This window comes from Quercus suber, unplaced genomic scaffold, assembly GCF_002906115.3.
Source record: "Quercus suber isolate HL8 unplaced genomic scaffold, Cork oak 2.0 scaffold_754, whole genome shotgun sequence".
NCBI classification, from domain to species: Eukaryota; Viridiplantae; Streptophyta; class Magnoliopsida; order Fagales; family Fagaceae; genus Quercus; species Quercus suber.
This window is the reverse complement of record NW_027070190.1, coordinates 51837-63281: the sequence shown is the minus strand read 5'-3', so window position 1 is coordinate 63281 and position 11445 is coordinate 51837. Positions and strand designations below refer to the sequence as shown.

At 31.3% G+C, this 11445-nt stretch overlaps 2 protein-coding genes across 2 annotated transcripts; both read left to right on the top strand.

Moving 5' to 3' along the window:
- The first annotated feature begins 736 nt into the window (after positions 1 to 736).
- LOC112032337 (12-oxophytodienoate reductase 2-like) lies at positions 737 to 4653 on the top strand. The gene is made up of 3 exons (XM_065766880.1): positions 737 to 923; positions 4208 to 4348; positions 4461 to 4653. The coding sequence occupies exons 1-3, from the start codon at positions 853 to 855 to the stop codon at positions 4651 to 4653; spliced, it is 405 nt and encodes a 134-aa protein (XP_065622952.1). The 5' UTR covers positions 737 to 852.
- A 1694-nt stretch (positions 4654 to 6347) lies between these two features.
- Positions 6348 to 11035, top strand: LOC112032341 (12-oxophytodienoate reductase 2). The gene is made up of 5 exons (XM_065766889.1): positions 6348 to 6548; positions 8175 to 8315; positions 8426 to 8556; positions 9938 to 10114; positions 10295 to 11035. The coding sequence occupies exons 1-5, from the start codon at positions 6478 to 6480 to the stop codon at positions 10885 to 10887; spliced, it is 1113 nt and encodes a 370-aa protein (XP_065622961.1). The 5' UTR covers positions 6348 to 6477; the 3' UTR covers positions 10888 to 11035.
- Positions 11036 to 11445: the final 410 nt, after the last annotated feature.

Genomic DNA, 11445 nt, shown 5'->3' with positions numbered 1-11445 from the left:
CATACATACATACATACATACATATGTATATATATATATATATATTCCCTCAAAAGAGTTGGAAAATTCCAATTTTCTTTCAAAAAAAAAAAAAATGTTTCATATTAAGAAAAATATTTATAATTTTTTTTGGCTGTACATATTAATTTACTGCCTTAAGAAGCTTTATAAAACAAATAAAAAAATGAAAAAAGAAATCTTTTATGTCTCAAAGATTTCTCTTTTTTTAAGTAGAACAACTGTTGACACGACAAATCTAACAATATTTTCATAATTTTTGAGGTCATAAATTATAACTTATATATTATAAAAATATTTTTTCTTTAAATAAAAATAAAATTAGTGATGATCTCATAGAAAAATAATATACTAAAATCTAAACAGTAAACACAATCTATATTCTCAAAAAATTTGTTTTAAAAAATTATGAAATTAATTGTAGACGTAAAGCGGTGCCGATGATTGAGGCAGAATACATGATTAAATAATAGGTAGTATACCATGCGTCTAATATGTGTTATATTTTCTCGTTAAATAGGGCCAATGGTCCACATTGGTAACCAAATTTTCTTGAGGGTTCAATGTATGTGGTGCGGACCCATCCCCATCCACAACCACGTATTTCCAAACGTCAGCACAGACATCATTATGAATACCATTTTAAAGCAAAATCATTGTCCGATTGGATTCTGGAACCATCCTGCTAGCTTATTGTGAGACTTTGTTTTTTTTGGGACACAAATCTATAAATACCTATTTGTGTAACAAGCATTTCATTCCCACTTTTGTCTGAAATCAGGAACAGAAGCAAAGTACTAGCATTCAACAGGAAAGAATAGAATAGAATTGAAAATGGCTGCTGAAGCTCCCACCATTCCTCTTCTTACTCCTTACAAACTTGGCAAGTTCAACCTTTCCCATAGGTATACCAATACACCTTGCAAAGTTCCTTTTTGTGTGTGTGTGTGTGTGTTTAGTATGATCTGAATTGTTAATATGTGTGATGGGTTTTGATTTTTTTTTTTTTTTTGCCTTTTTTTAATGAAATCACGTTGTGTTTTTTTTTTGGTTTGACTTTGGTTTTGCCTAAAAAAAATAAAAGGTATTTGTAATTGTGACATATCCTAGTTGGGATAATGAATTGTTTTGTTTACAATAGTTTCAACTTTCAAGAAATCGTAGATAATTATTTAGAGCGCTAAGCATCTGTTTCCACAAAATATTTTATTTTACCGTCTCAGAGCATACTTTATTTATTATACTATATCATTTTATAACACACTCAACATCTCAATTTTTATATTTCTATATAGCACATTAAAATAATATATCTACATAACGCTAACGAGTACTTTTATGATATTGATTAACAATCTATTTTAGGACACCACTTTTATAGGAAATGAAAAAATGTTGTTAAAACATTAATTGTTTTTTTCTTTTCTTTTCCCAAAAAAAATTTCTTTAAATGAATTATTAACCAATGCTCTAAGGGTATTGGTTAGTATTTTCCTAAAATTATAACCCAAAACAATAAAAAACAATATTTTAATTTTGTAGTGAGTTAGGGGGAGAGAGAGAGAGAGAGAAGATGTTTTTGAGGTGAATGAATAAAAAATATTATTTTAATTTTACAAGTGAGCGACAATACCATCGTAAATTTAGGATGATAATGTAGTATAATTGCAAATTTTTTTATAATTGCAAGATCGGCTAATGGGCTATTATTGTGCTTTGATGCTAAAATATAGCATATTATAGCACATGCAAGATCGGGTATTGATGATCCAAAATTTTGGCATTTGACACACCAAACTCCAAAAAACCTCACACATCAGATGTTCTAAATGCTAAAAAATTTAGCATTGATGTGCAGTACAATTTCATATTTGGAACTGTAGGGGCATAAAATCTTATATGTGCTAAACATATTTTGGTATTTTTTTTATTCTAATTTCTCTCTCCCTTTCTTTCTCTATACCTCTCTCTTTGTCACAGGGGGCCACAATAAAATATATTTGTTTTGATAATTTTTAAATATAAATAAGGTTTGTTTTAAATTATTTTAATGTGATGTAATCTTAAAATAAAAGATGTGATGTAGAGTGTATTGTAAAATAGTATGTTAAAATAGATAAAATAACTTTTTAATGTGTCAAATGCTAAAATTTTTAGAAGAGCTAATGCTGGTACTAAACACTACTCTTGCCCTTTTGAGCATTTTCTTGTCAATTCACATCTGTGTTTGTTTTGTTTTTAACTAAGAAATGACACATTTTTTCAAGAATTCTCTATATTAATCTGCTAAAAGTTTGAGACTTTGCTAATTTTTGACAATGTTAAGATTGATGAATTTTGTTGGCACTGCATTAACTGTCTTGCTGAGCTCTACTTATTTCATGAGTTGTTAGTGATGATTTTTTCCTTTGATCTCAAAAGGACAATAAATCTAGCATTTGGTTTATCTGGATTTTGTAAATCATCTCTATTGTGTAAATTGGTTTTAGATTTGCAGATTAAGGTATCTGATCACCTTGGCTGTCAGGATTCTTTGTGTTGTCATAACCTCTAAGTAATGTATTTGTAGCTTCATTATGAGCGTGCTGACATTTATTTACAGTTTCTTTGATTATATAAGATATCAATCTATAGTTATGAAATCATTTCTCAACAATTTTGGTCTGACTTTTTTCGGGCTGGGGAGGGGAGATGAGACCCTTCAATTTATCAGTGTTATGTTGATACCTATGACTACACATTCTGTATAATGAAAAGCAATCCAGTTTGGCTCCCTCATCTATATCCTGCCGTAGTACCCAGGTCATTCTTCAAATGCATTATGTTATCATTTGATGATCTTGAACCTACATGTGATTATCAGAACTAATTCACCCTACTCTGTGCATAAAAAATCATCAAATTAATTGTTCCAAGTTTTTACTAGCTTCATTTTGTTTCTTACTTATCTTTTCTGGTATTTTCTTTAAGTAAAATGTGGCCATGCATGTATTGCACAAGCCACTGGCCCCTCACCAGCAAATTTACAGTACTCATGGGATTGTACTCAAGGGTGTTTAAACTATACAACTGGGAAGTACAAACTTCCTTTTGGATCTGCCAAAATATGATTTTCTACCTTAGAAAAGCAGTGACTGTGATTCTATTGCAATAAGAAATATCAGAGGTCAACTGCTGCATTCGGTTTGGTCTACTTGTACAGGGGTTGGACCTGGAGTGGAAGCCATTTGACCAATTTAACTTATTGTGTCTAGGCTAGGTTTGGATACTATAAGAGTTGAAATGTCATAAGCAGTCACTTTTGAAGTCCATACTGCACAAATATATACTTGCCTTCTTTCCAAAATGCTCTCATTATAATTGTTAAGCTTTATGTTTGAAAACAGTCCTAAACTAAGTGCCACTCTTTTTTCTTTTCTTTTTTTTTTTGCAACCAAAAAAAAAACTTACTGCTCTCTGCTGCAGCTTTGTAGGTGTTGGAAAAAGGTAAGCTTATGATATAAACATAGGTTGAAAAGAGAGTTACACGAATTAAAAAAAAAAAAAAAAAAAAATAGGCCCTAAACTTGAAACTAAGTATTTTCAAATTTCAAGTGCCTTGCAAATTAGCTATGAATGATATAGAAATTGTCATAGTTGAAGGACCTACAGTATCTTTGAGGTTCTCCTACTTCAGTACTGCATTTTGTGAAATCTGTCTTTAATATTTGACAATATGGTAGTACTTTAACGATGAACAAACTAAAGGAAAAAAAGAAATTGTAGATCAAGTCAAACATTCTGTCTGTGTCTCTGTCACTCTTTCTCAGTTAGGTTTTTATTTGTTTACTCACAAGGAAAAGCATTATATTATATGCAGAGTTTTTCTGATTTTGTGTTCTTTTTCAGCTTCTCAAACCTTATTTAAAGGTTTATATTTTAGCAATCCACAGGTGAAGTTGTGAAGCTGTCCTTATCTCTGCCATAATCATTCAAAAATGAATTGTTTGATTTGGTTTCATTTGTAACTTTCCTTTTTTATTTTATTTTTTAGTATCTAGTATAACATATAGAAAGAGGCTTAATCATATTATTCTTTCTGAATTTGCTACAGGAAATATATATTTGATTCTTATAGGGTACTACTTTCTTCAATTAGAAAAATTTCACACTTGATTTACTTGATCTATCATTTAATTTGTATTTTCAGAGTTGTTTTGGCACCAATGGCCAGACATAGATCTTATGGCAATGTTCCTCAGCCACATGCTATCTTATATTATTCTCAGAGAACCTCCAAAGGTGGTCTACTGATAGCTGAATCCACTGGAGTTTCTGACAATGCTAATGGGTAATCAATTTCTTACCATGTTTCACACTGAAAGACAATCTCCATTTTCAAGATTCCCTTTCTTGCCTTAAAATTTTTTTCTGACTTCTTAGGTTTCTTTGCTATTGTAAAGGCATCCTGACAAACCTGGTATATGGACAAAAGAGCAAGTTGAAGCCTGGAAACCCATCGTAGATGCTGTTCATGCCAAAGGAGGAGTTTTCTTTTGTCAAATTTGGCATGTGGGGAGGGTTTCAAATCAAGGTTTGTCTTTGACTAAGACCACCTTTATATCTTCTCTTCTAATATTGCTTGTTGATAATTAAACTTTTGTAATGGATTGAGAGAGTTGAATGTTTTTTAATATGCTAAACTACAAAGACTATATGGTAAATGATTAATGAATTGAGTAGATTTGAGTTTTCTATACCACATTGTGCTACTTAACTATTGATTGCTGTTGGTCCTAAAGGAAGTTTTGCATTTGAACCTATTTGGTAGAGAATCCAATTGGATGGAGGTTTTGATTGACTGCTNTAAATTTAGGGATTTTTTTTCTATAAAAAATAATTAATAGATCAAAGATTTATTGATCAGATTTGATAAATAATGATTTTTAAAGTGATGTTTTGGTTGATTGGGCTAATTTTTGTTGTTGTATAGGCTAGATGTTTTGTTGTTATTTGAACTAATTATGTTGTTCTTATAGTCACTACTGTCGTTTAGAATATTTTTCTTATCATTCAAAGGTGAAAAAAGTTATATTATGAAGGCTAAAAATAATTTTCTTTGGCCCAAATTCTAAAAATCTCATAAAACATATATACTCGTAATTTTAAAAATAAAAATCTAGAGGGGCCATGGCCCCCTTGGGTGGCTCTGTTCCTACCTTCCAAAAATAAAATTTTTTTTCCTTACAAAAAGTTGGCAAATTCCAATTTTCTTTCAAAATAAAAAAATATGTTGTTCATATTAAGAAAAATATTTATAATTTTTTTTTGCTGCACACTAATTTACCTCCTTAAGAAGCTATAAAAAAAAAAAATTTGTGAACTGTTTTATGTTTCAAAGATTGCTCTTTTTTAAGTAGAACAATTGATGACATGACAAATTTAACAATATTTTCATAATTTTTGAGGTCATAGTTATGAATAATATATAATAATTTTTTTTTCTTTAAATAAAAAGTAAAATTAATAGTGATCTCATCTACACTGTTAATAACATAATTTTTTGTTTGAGTTACATCATTTTGCGTACTAAAATATTCTTACATAAATTCTTAAATTCTCTAAAATACTCCTATTTTTTAGTTAAATAATTTTAAATTTAAAAATACAAACAAGTTAAAAAGAGTAATTTATTATTTTTAAAAAGGTTTATAAATTTTAGGCGTTCAAGTTTTATTTTTTATTTTTTTTTATTATAAGAGTAATTTACTATATGAGAATTAATAAAAGTAAAAAAAAAATTATCAATTCTCATATGGTGAAAATTCTAAAAATTAGGATATTACCTCTATCTCCTTTTTAAACATTATTTTACTAAATAAAAATTAAAAACGAGCACAGCATAAAACTAATGAGAGATGCTACGTTTACAACAATTTTACAACATTTTTACAACAAATCACACGTGGTTAGTTGTTATTGGTTCAAATTTGAAACTAACACTAAGATTACTTTTTTGCCCCAACAATAATAACCAGTAATAACCTGCCACTTAAAATTTGTTGTAAAAATATTGTAAAAATGTTGTAGACATATCATTCTTCAAAACTAATATACTAAAATCTAAACACAATCTATATTCTCAAAAAAATTATTTTAAAAAGATTATGAAATTGATTGTGGACGTGTTATTCATAGAACAGGACACATGGTTAATAAATAATAGGGCAATGGTCCCTATTCCCATCCACAGCCACGTGTTTCCAAACGTCACCACAGACATCAGGCACTGTGAAAAAAGTTGTGAACACCTTTTTAAAGCAAACTTCGTTGTCCAGTAACAGTTGGAATTGGAACCATCCTGCCTTTTTGACACAAATCTTTAATGCTTTTTCATTTCATTCCCACTTTTGTCTGAAATCAGGAACAGAAGCAAAGTACAAGCATTCAACAGGAAAGAATAGAATAGAATCATTATAAATGGCTGCTGAAGCTGCCACCATTCCTCTTCTTACTCCTTACAAACTGGGCAAGTTCAACCTTTCCCATAGGTATGCCAACACACCCTGCAAAGTACTTTTTTTTTTTTTTTTTGTTTAGTATGATCTGAATTGTTAATATGTGTGATTGGTTTTGATTTTTTTTTTTTTTTTTGGAGTCTTTTTTGGATGAAATTATGTTATTTGTTTTTTTTTTTTTTTCTTTGATTTTGTTAAAAAAAAAAAAAAGGGTGTTTGTGACGTATCCCAGTTGGGATAATGAATTGTTTTATTTACAAAGGTTTCAACTTTCAAGAAATCGTAGTTTATGAGAATATATGTCGGTTACATAACACTCTTGCCCTTTGGAGCATTTTCTTGTCAGTTCACATCTGTGTTTGTTTTGTGTTTAACCAAGAAATGACACTTTTTTTCAAGAATCCTCAATATTAATCTGCTAAAAGTGTGAGACTTCTGCTAATTTTTTATAATGTTAAGATTGATGAATTTTGTTGGAACTGCATTAGCTGTCTTGCTAAGCTCTACTCATTTCATGAGTTGTTAGTGATGATTTTTTCCTCTGATCTCAGAAGGACAATAAATCTGTCATTTGGTTTATCTGGATTTTGTAAATCATCTCTATTGTGTAAACTGGCTTTAGATTTGCAGATTAAGGTATCTGATGACCTTGGATGTCAGGATTCTTTGTGTTTTCAGAACCTCTAAGTAATGTATTTGTAGCTTCATCATGAGATTGAGAGTGCTTACATCTATTTACAGTTGCTTTGATTGTATAAATATCAATCTATAGTTATAACATCATTTCTCAACAATTTTGATCTGACTTTTTTGGGACTGGGGAGGGGGGATGAGATCCTTCTATTTATCAGTGTTATGTTGATAAGTATGCCCGCAAATTCTGTATGGTGAAAAGTAATCCAGTTTGGCTCCCTCCTCTATATCCTAGAACAGTTCCCAAGTCATTCTTCAAAATGCTCTATGTTATCATTTGATAATCTTGGACCTACATGTAATTAACAGAACTAATCACCTTATTCTGTTCATAAAAATTCATCAAATTATTTGGTCCAAGTTTTTACTATTTCATCATTCATCTGTAATATCTCCTTCTCCATTTTCATGCTTCATTTTGTCTCCTTCTCCTCCCCCACTCAAGTACTGCATTTTGTGAAATTCATCTTTAATACATGACAATATGGTTGTACACTTTAACGATGAACAAACTCTAAAAAGAAAAAGAAAAAGAAATTGTAGACCAAATCAAACATTCTCTGTCTCTACTCTGTCACTCCTTCTCATTTAGGTATTTATTTTTTTACTCAGAACGAAAAGTATTATATTATATGTAGAGTTTTGCTGATTTTGTGTTTTTCTTCAAATTCTCAAACCTTATTTAATGGTTTGTATTTTAGCAATCCACAGTTGAAATTGTGAAGCTGTCCTTATCTCTGCCATAATCATTCTAAAATGAATTGTTTGATTTGGTTTCAGTTGTTACTTGCCTTTTATTTATTTATTAGTATCTATTATAACATATGGAAAAGGGGCTTAATCATATTATTCTTCCAGCCTTTGCTATGGGCAATATATATTTGATTCTTATAGGGTACAACTTTCTTCAGTTAGAAAGATTTCTTACTTGATTTACTCAATTTATCATTTAATTTGTATTTTCAGGGTTGTTTTGGCACCATTGACCAGACAGAGATCTTATGGCAATGTTCCTCAGCCACATGCTATCTTATATTATTCTCAGAGAACCTCCAAAGGTGGTCTACTGATAGCTGAAGCCACTGGAGTTTCTGACACTGCTCAAGGGTAATCAATTTCTTACCATGTTTCACACTGAAAGACAATCTCCATTTTGAGGGTTCCTTTTCTTGCCTTGAAAATTTTTATGACTTCTAGGTTTCTTTGCTATTGTAAAGGTATCCAGACACACCGGGTATATGGACAAAACAGCAAGTTGAAGCTTGGAAACCCATCGTAGATGCTGTTCATGCCAAAGGTGGAGTTTTCTTTTGTCAAATTTGGCATGTGGGGAGGGTTTCAAATCAAGGTTTGTCTTTGACTGAGACCACCTTTATATATCTTCTCTTCTATTATTTCTTGTTGACAATTGAACTTTTGTAATGGATGGAGAGAGTTGCATGTTTTGTAATATGCTTATTTACAAAGACTTTATGGTAAATGATTCATGAATTGAGTAGATTTGGGTTTTCTATACCACATTGATTGCTGTTGATCCTAAAGGAAGTATTGCATATGAACCTATTTGGTAAAGATCAAATTAGATGGAAGTTTTGATTGACTGCTGAAATAACCATGCGTTGGTGCTGTAGAATGCTATTCCCTACAAAATGAGTGTCACATTTGAAAAGAAGCATACTTTTTGAGGAAGAGCATTAATTGGCTTAACTATCCTTTTAGAGAGTAAAATAAGCAAAAGTGATGATCATTGTTGGATTGATGGAGTAAAAGGAAAATTTATGCAACAATATAATTATTTTGAAAAACTATTGATCTATCATTGTAGTGGTGTTATTTTTTGCATTATCTTCTCTACTATAAATGGATATTTTATTTCAGGGGGCCTTTTATGATGATCATTGCCTCAGTGGAAGGGGCATCTTTCATTATAAGTTTGATATGTTAATGTCATTTTGTTTTTAGGATATGAATGAGGTGACACCCACTGCTTTAAAAAAATCGAATCACTGTAGGTGGTTGGACAAAAAGCTAATGATGTTGTCATTTCAGCTAAAAAGGCATTTTTGTATCACCCTTGAATAGAATGTTATTTAGTCATTTCAGTAGAAAAGGTTAGAGTGGATGGTTGCATATCACTTTTTCAAAAGCATGGTTCTTTGAGTTGGTTGGTCTTTCAAAATCTTTGTACTTCTGTTTTAGATATGCAGACACGACTTGCTCTAAATCAATTGTCAAAATCATTATTGAGTCCTATATCTATGGTAGTCACAGACAACCAACCACCACTTTTTGGCATGTTAGACAGCCCTAAGATCATGAGCTTTCCTTTTTTGACATGGAATATGATCTTGAAATTTCCTTTTTTGGAGGGGAATATTTATGGAACCCCATCCTTGTACTGTACAATCATGTGAAATACATAATGGAGCTAGTATGCCTTCTTGATCCAAAACAAGCATTAATTTTGCATCTTATTTTATTTTATTTTATTTTTATTTTTTGTGATTTTTCAAATCAGTAAAGGTCTTGTCAATTACTTCTCTAGATAAATGTTTTTTTTTTTAAGAAAAAAAAAAATCTTTGCAAAGAAAAGAAAGATCATTTTCTAAGTAATTTAACAGATCATAACTCTCATTTTTTTCTAATTCTTCAAGTGGTGATTGATGATGTCTTATCAAACTCATTTGAATTATTTGGATATTTATTTTTCTTTATATTGATGTCTACAGGTTTTCAGCCAAATGGTCAAGCCCCAATTTCTTCCTCTGACAGGCCTTTGACCCCTCAAATTCGAGCTAATGGAATTGATGTTGCAGACTTCACTCCTCCAAGGCGGCTAAGGATAGAGGAAATTCCTCAAATTGTCAATGATTTTAGGCTTGCTGCAAGGAATGCTATTGAAGCTGGTAAATTCTTTTCATGTGTTTATATAAGATAAAAGATATTTGATTGGTCAAATGTACAAGGGAGTGAAGGAATGTACTTTGTACTTGATGAAAGAAAACTGAAAGAACAATGGGGCTCATGGTTACCTTTGTTATTACATATTCCCTTCATTAAAATGTCATTATTTTTCTTATACACAGGCTTTGATGGAGTAGAGATCCATGGGGCTCATGGTTACCTAATTGACCAGTTTATGAAGGATCAAGTGAATGATCGAACAGATCAATATGGTGGATCCCTCGAAAATCGTTGTCGGTTTGCTTTGGAAATAGTTGAAGCTGTTTCTAATGAGATAGGAGCAGACAGGGTTGGAATAAGGCTATCTCCTTTTGCAGACTACATGCAATCTAGAGACTCAAATCCAGAAGCTTTAGGCCTTTACATGGCTGAATCCTTAAACAAATATGAGATTCTTTATTGCCACATGGTTGAGCCAAGAATGAAGACTGTTGGAGAAAAGAGTGAAAGTCCCCATAGTCTTGTGCCAATGAAAAAGGCTTTTAAGGGTAGCTTTTTTGTTGCTGGGGGTTATGACAGGGAAGATGGGAACAAAGCTATTGTTGAAAACCGTGCAGATCTTGTTGTTTATGGTCGTCTGTTTTTAGCTAATCCAGATTTGCCTAAGAGATTTAAGCTCAATGCTCCTCTCAACAAGTACAACAGAGACACATTCTACATCTCTAACCCTGTCCTTGGATACACTGATTATCCATTCCTTGAAGACATTGCTTAGGTTTTCAAGGAGAAGAGTGAAAATAAATTGTCCAGAAACATTGCCCTGTGTAATTCCTTTCTTGTTTTTAGCGTTTTCATTGTATTGTGTAAGTGCAACAAGAAGATTTGATAGATCTAAATAATTTTGAAGTGGTTATTCTCTTCTAGTGATAGTATTGTTGGTGTTGATCTGCTTCTGTGCCAGACTAATCATGATTTTGAAGCATAATTTGTCCATTACAAGCAATGATTCTTTGCTTAACTTGACAACTATGCGTATAGGATTTTGGCTTTAGCTTTAGTTACAAAGGACTCAATCTCCTTTACTTTTTGGCATAAATAAGGACTGCGTTGAACCATTATAAGTGGCTACTCAATTACTTGTGACTAAATTCCAATCTAGCTATCAACCTTATCTTTCTAAGCTTGAGACCGGTTGTGTATAAAATATGTGACATTAAACACAATCACAAGTGGAGTCTACAAATGGAATTATACACATACACATGATTAGCAAATAGCATTTCCTTAGTTTCTTGGCAACCAAGAAGAATCTAGGAAAAGTTAATTTATGATT

Excerpts from the sequence above, each read along its gene's own strand:
- LOC112032337 (XM_065766880.1), top strand. The coding sequence starts at position 853 with ATGGCTGCTGAAGCTCCCACCATTCCTCTTCTTACTCCTTACAAACTT. Across the intron at positions 924-4,207 it reads AAGTTCAACCTTTCCCATAG|AGTTGTTTTGGCACCAATGG; the intron begins GTATACCAATAC and ends TTGTATTTTCAG. Across the intron at positions 4,349-4,460 it reads GTTTCTGACAATGCTAATGG|GCATCCTGACAAACCTGGTA; the intron begins GTAATCAATTTC and ends GCTATTGTAAAG.
- LOC112032341 (XM_065766889.1), top strand. The coding sequence starts at position 6,478 with ATGGCTGCTGAAGCTGCCACCATTCCTCTTCTTACTCCTTACAAACTG. Across the intron at positions 8,557-9,937 it reads GGGGAGGGTTTCAAATCAAG|GTTTTCAGCCAAATGGTCAA; the intron begins GTTTGTCTTTGA and ends TGATGTCTACAG. Across the intron at positions 10,115-10,294 it reads AAGGAATGCTATTGAAGCTG|GCTTTGATGGAGTAGAGATC; the intron begins GTAAATTCTTTT and ends TCTTATACACAG.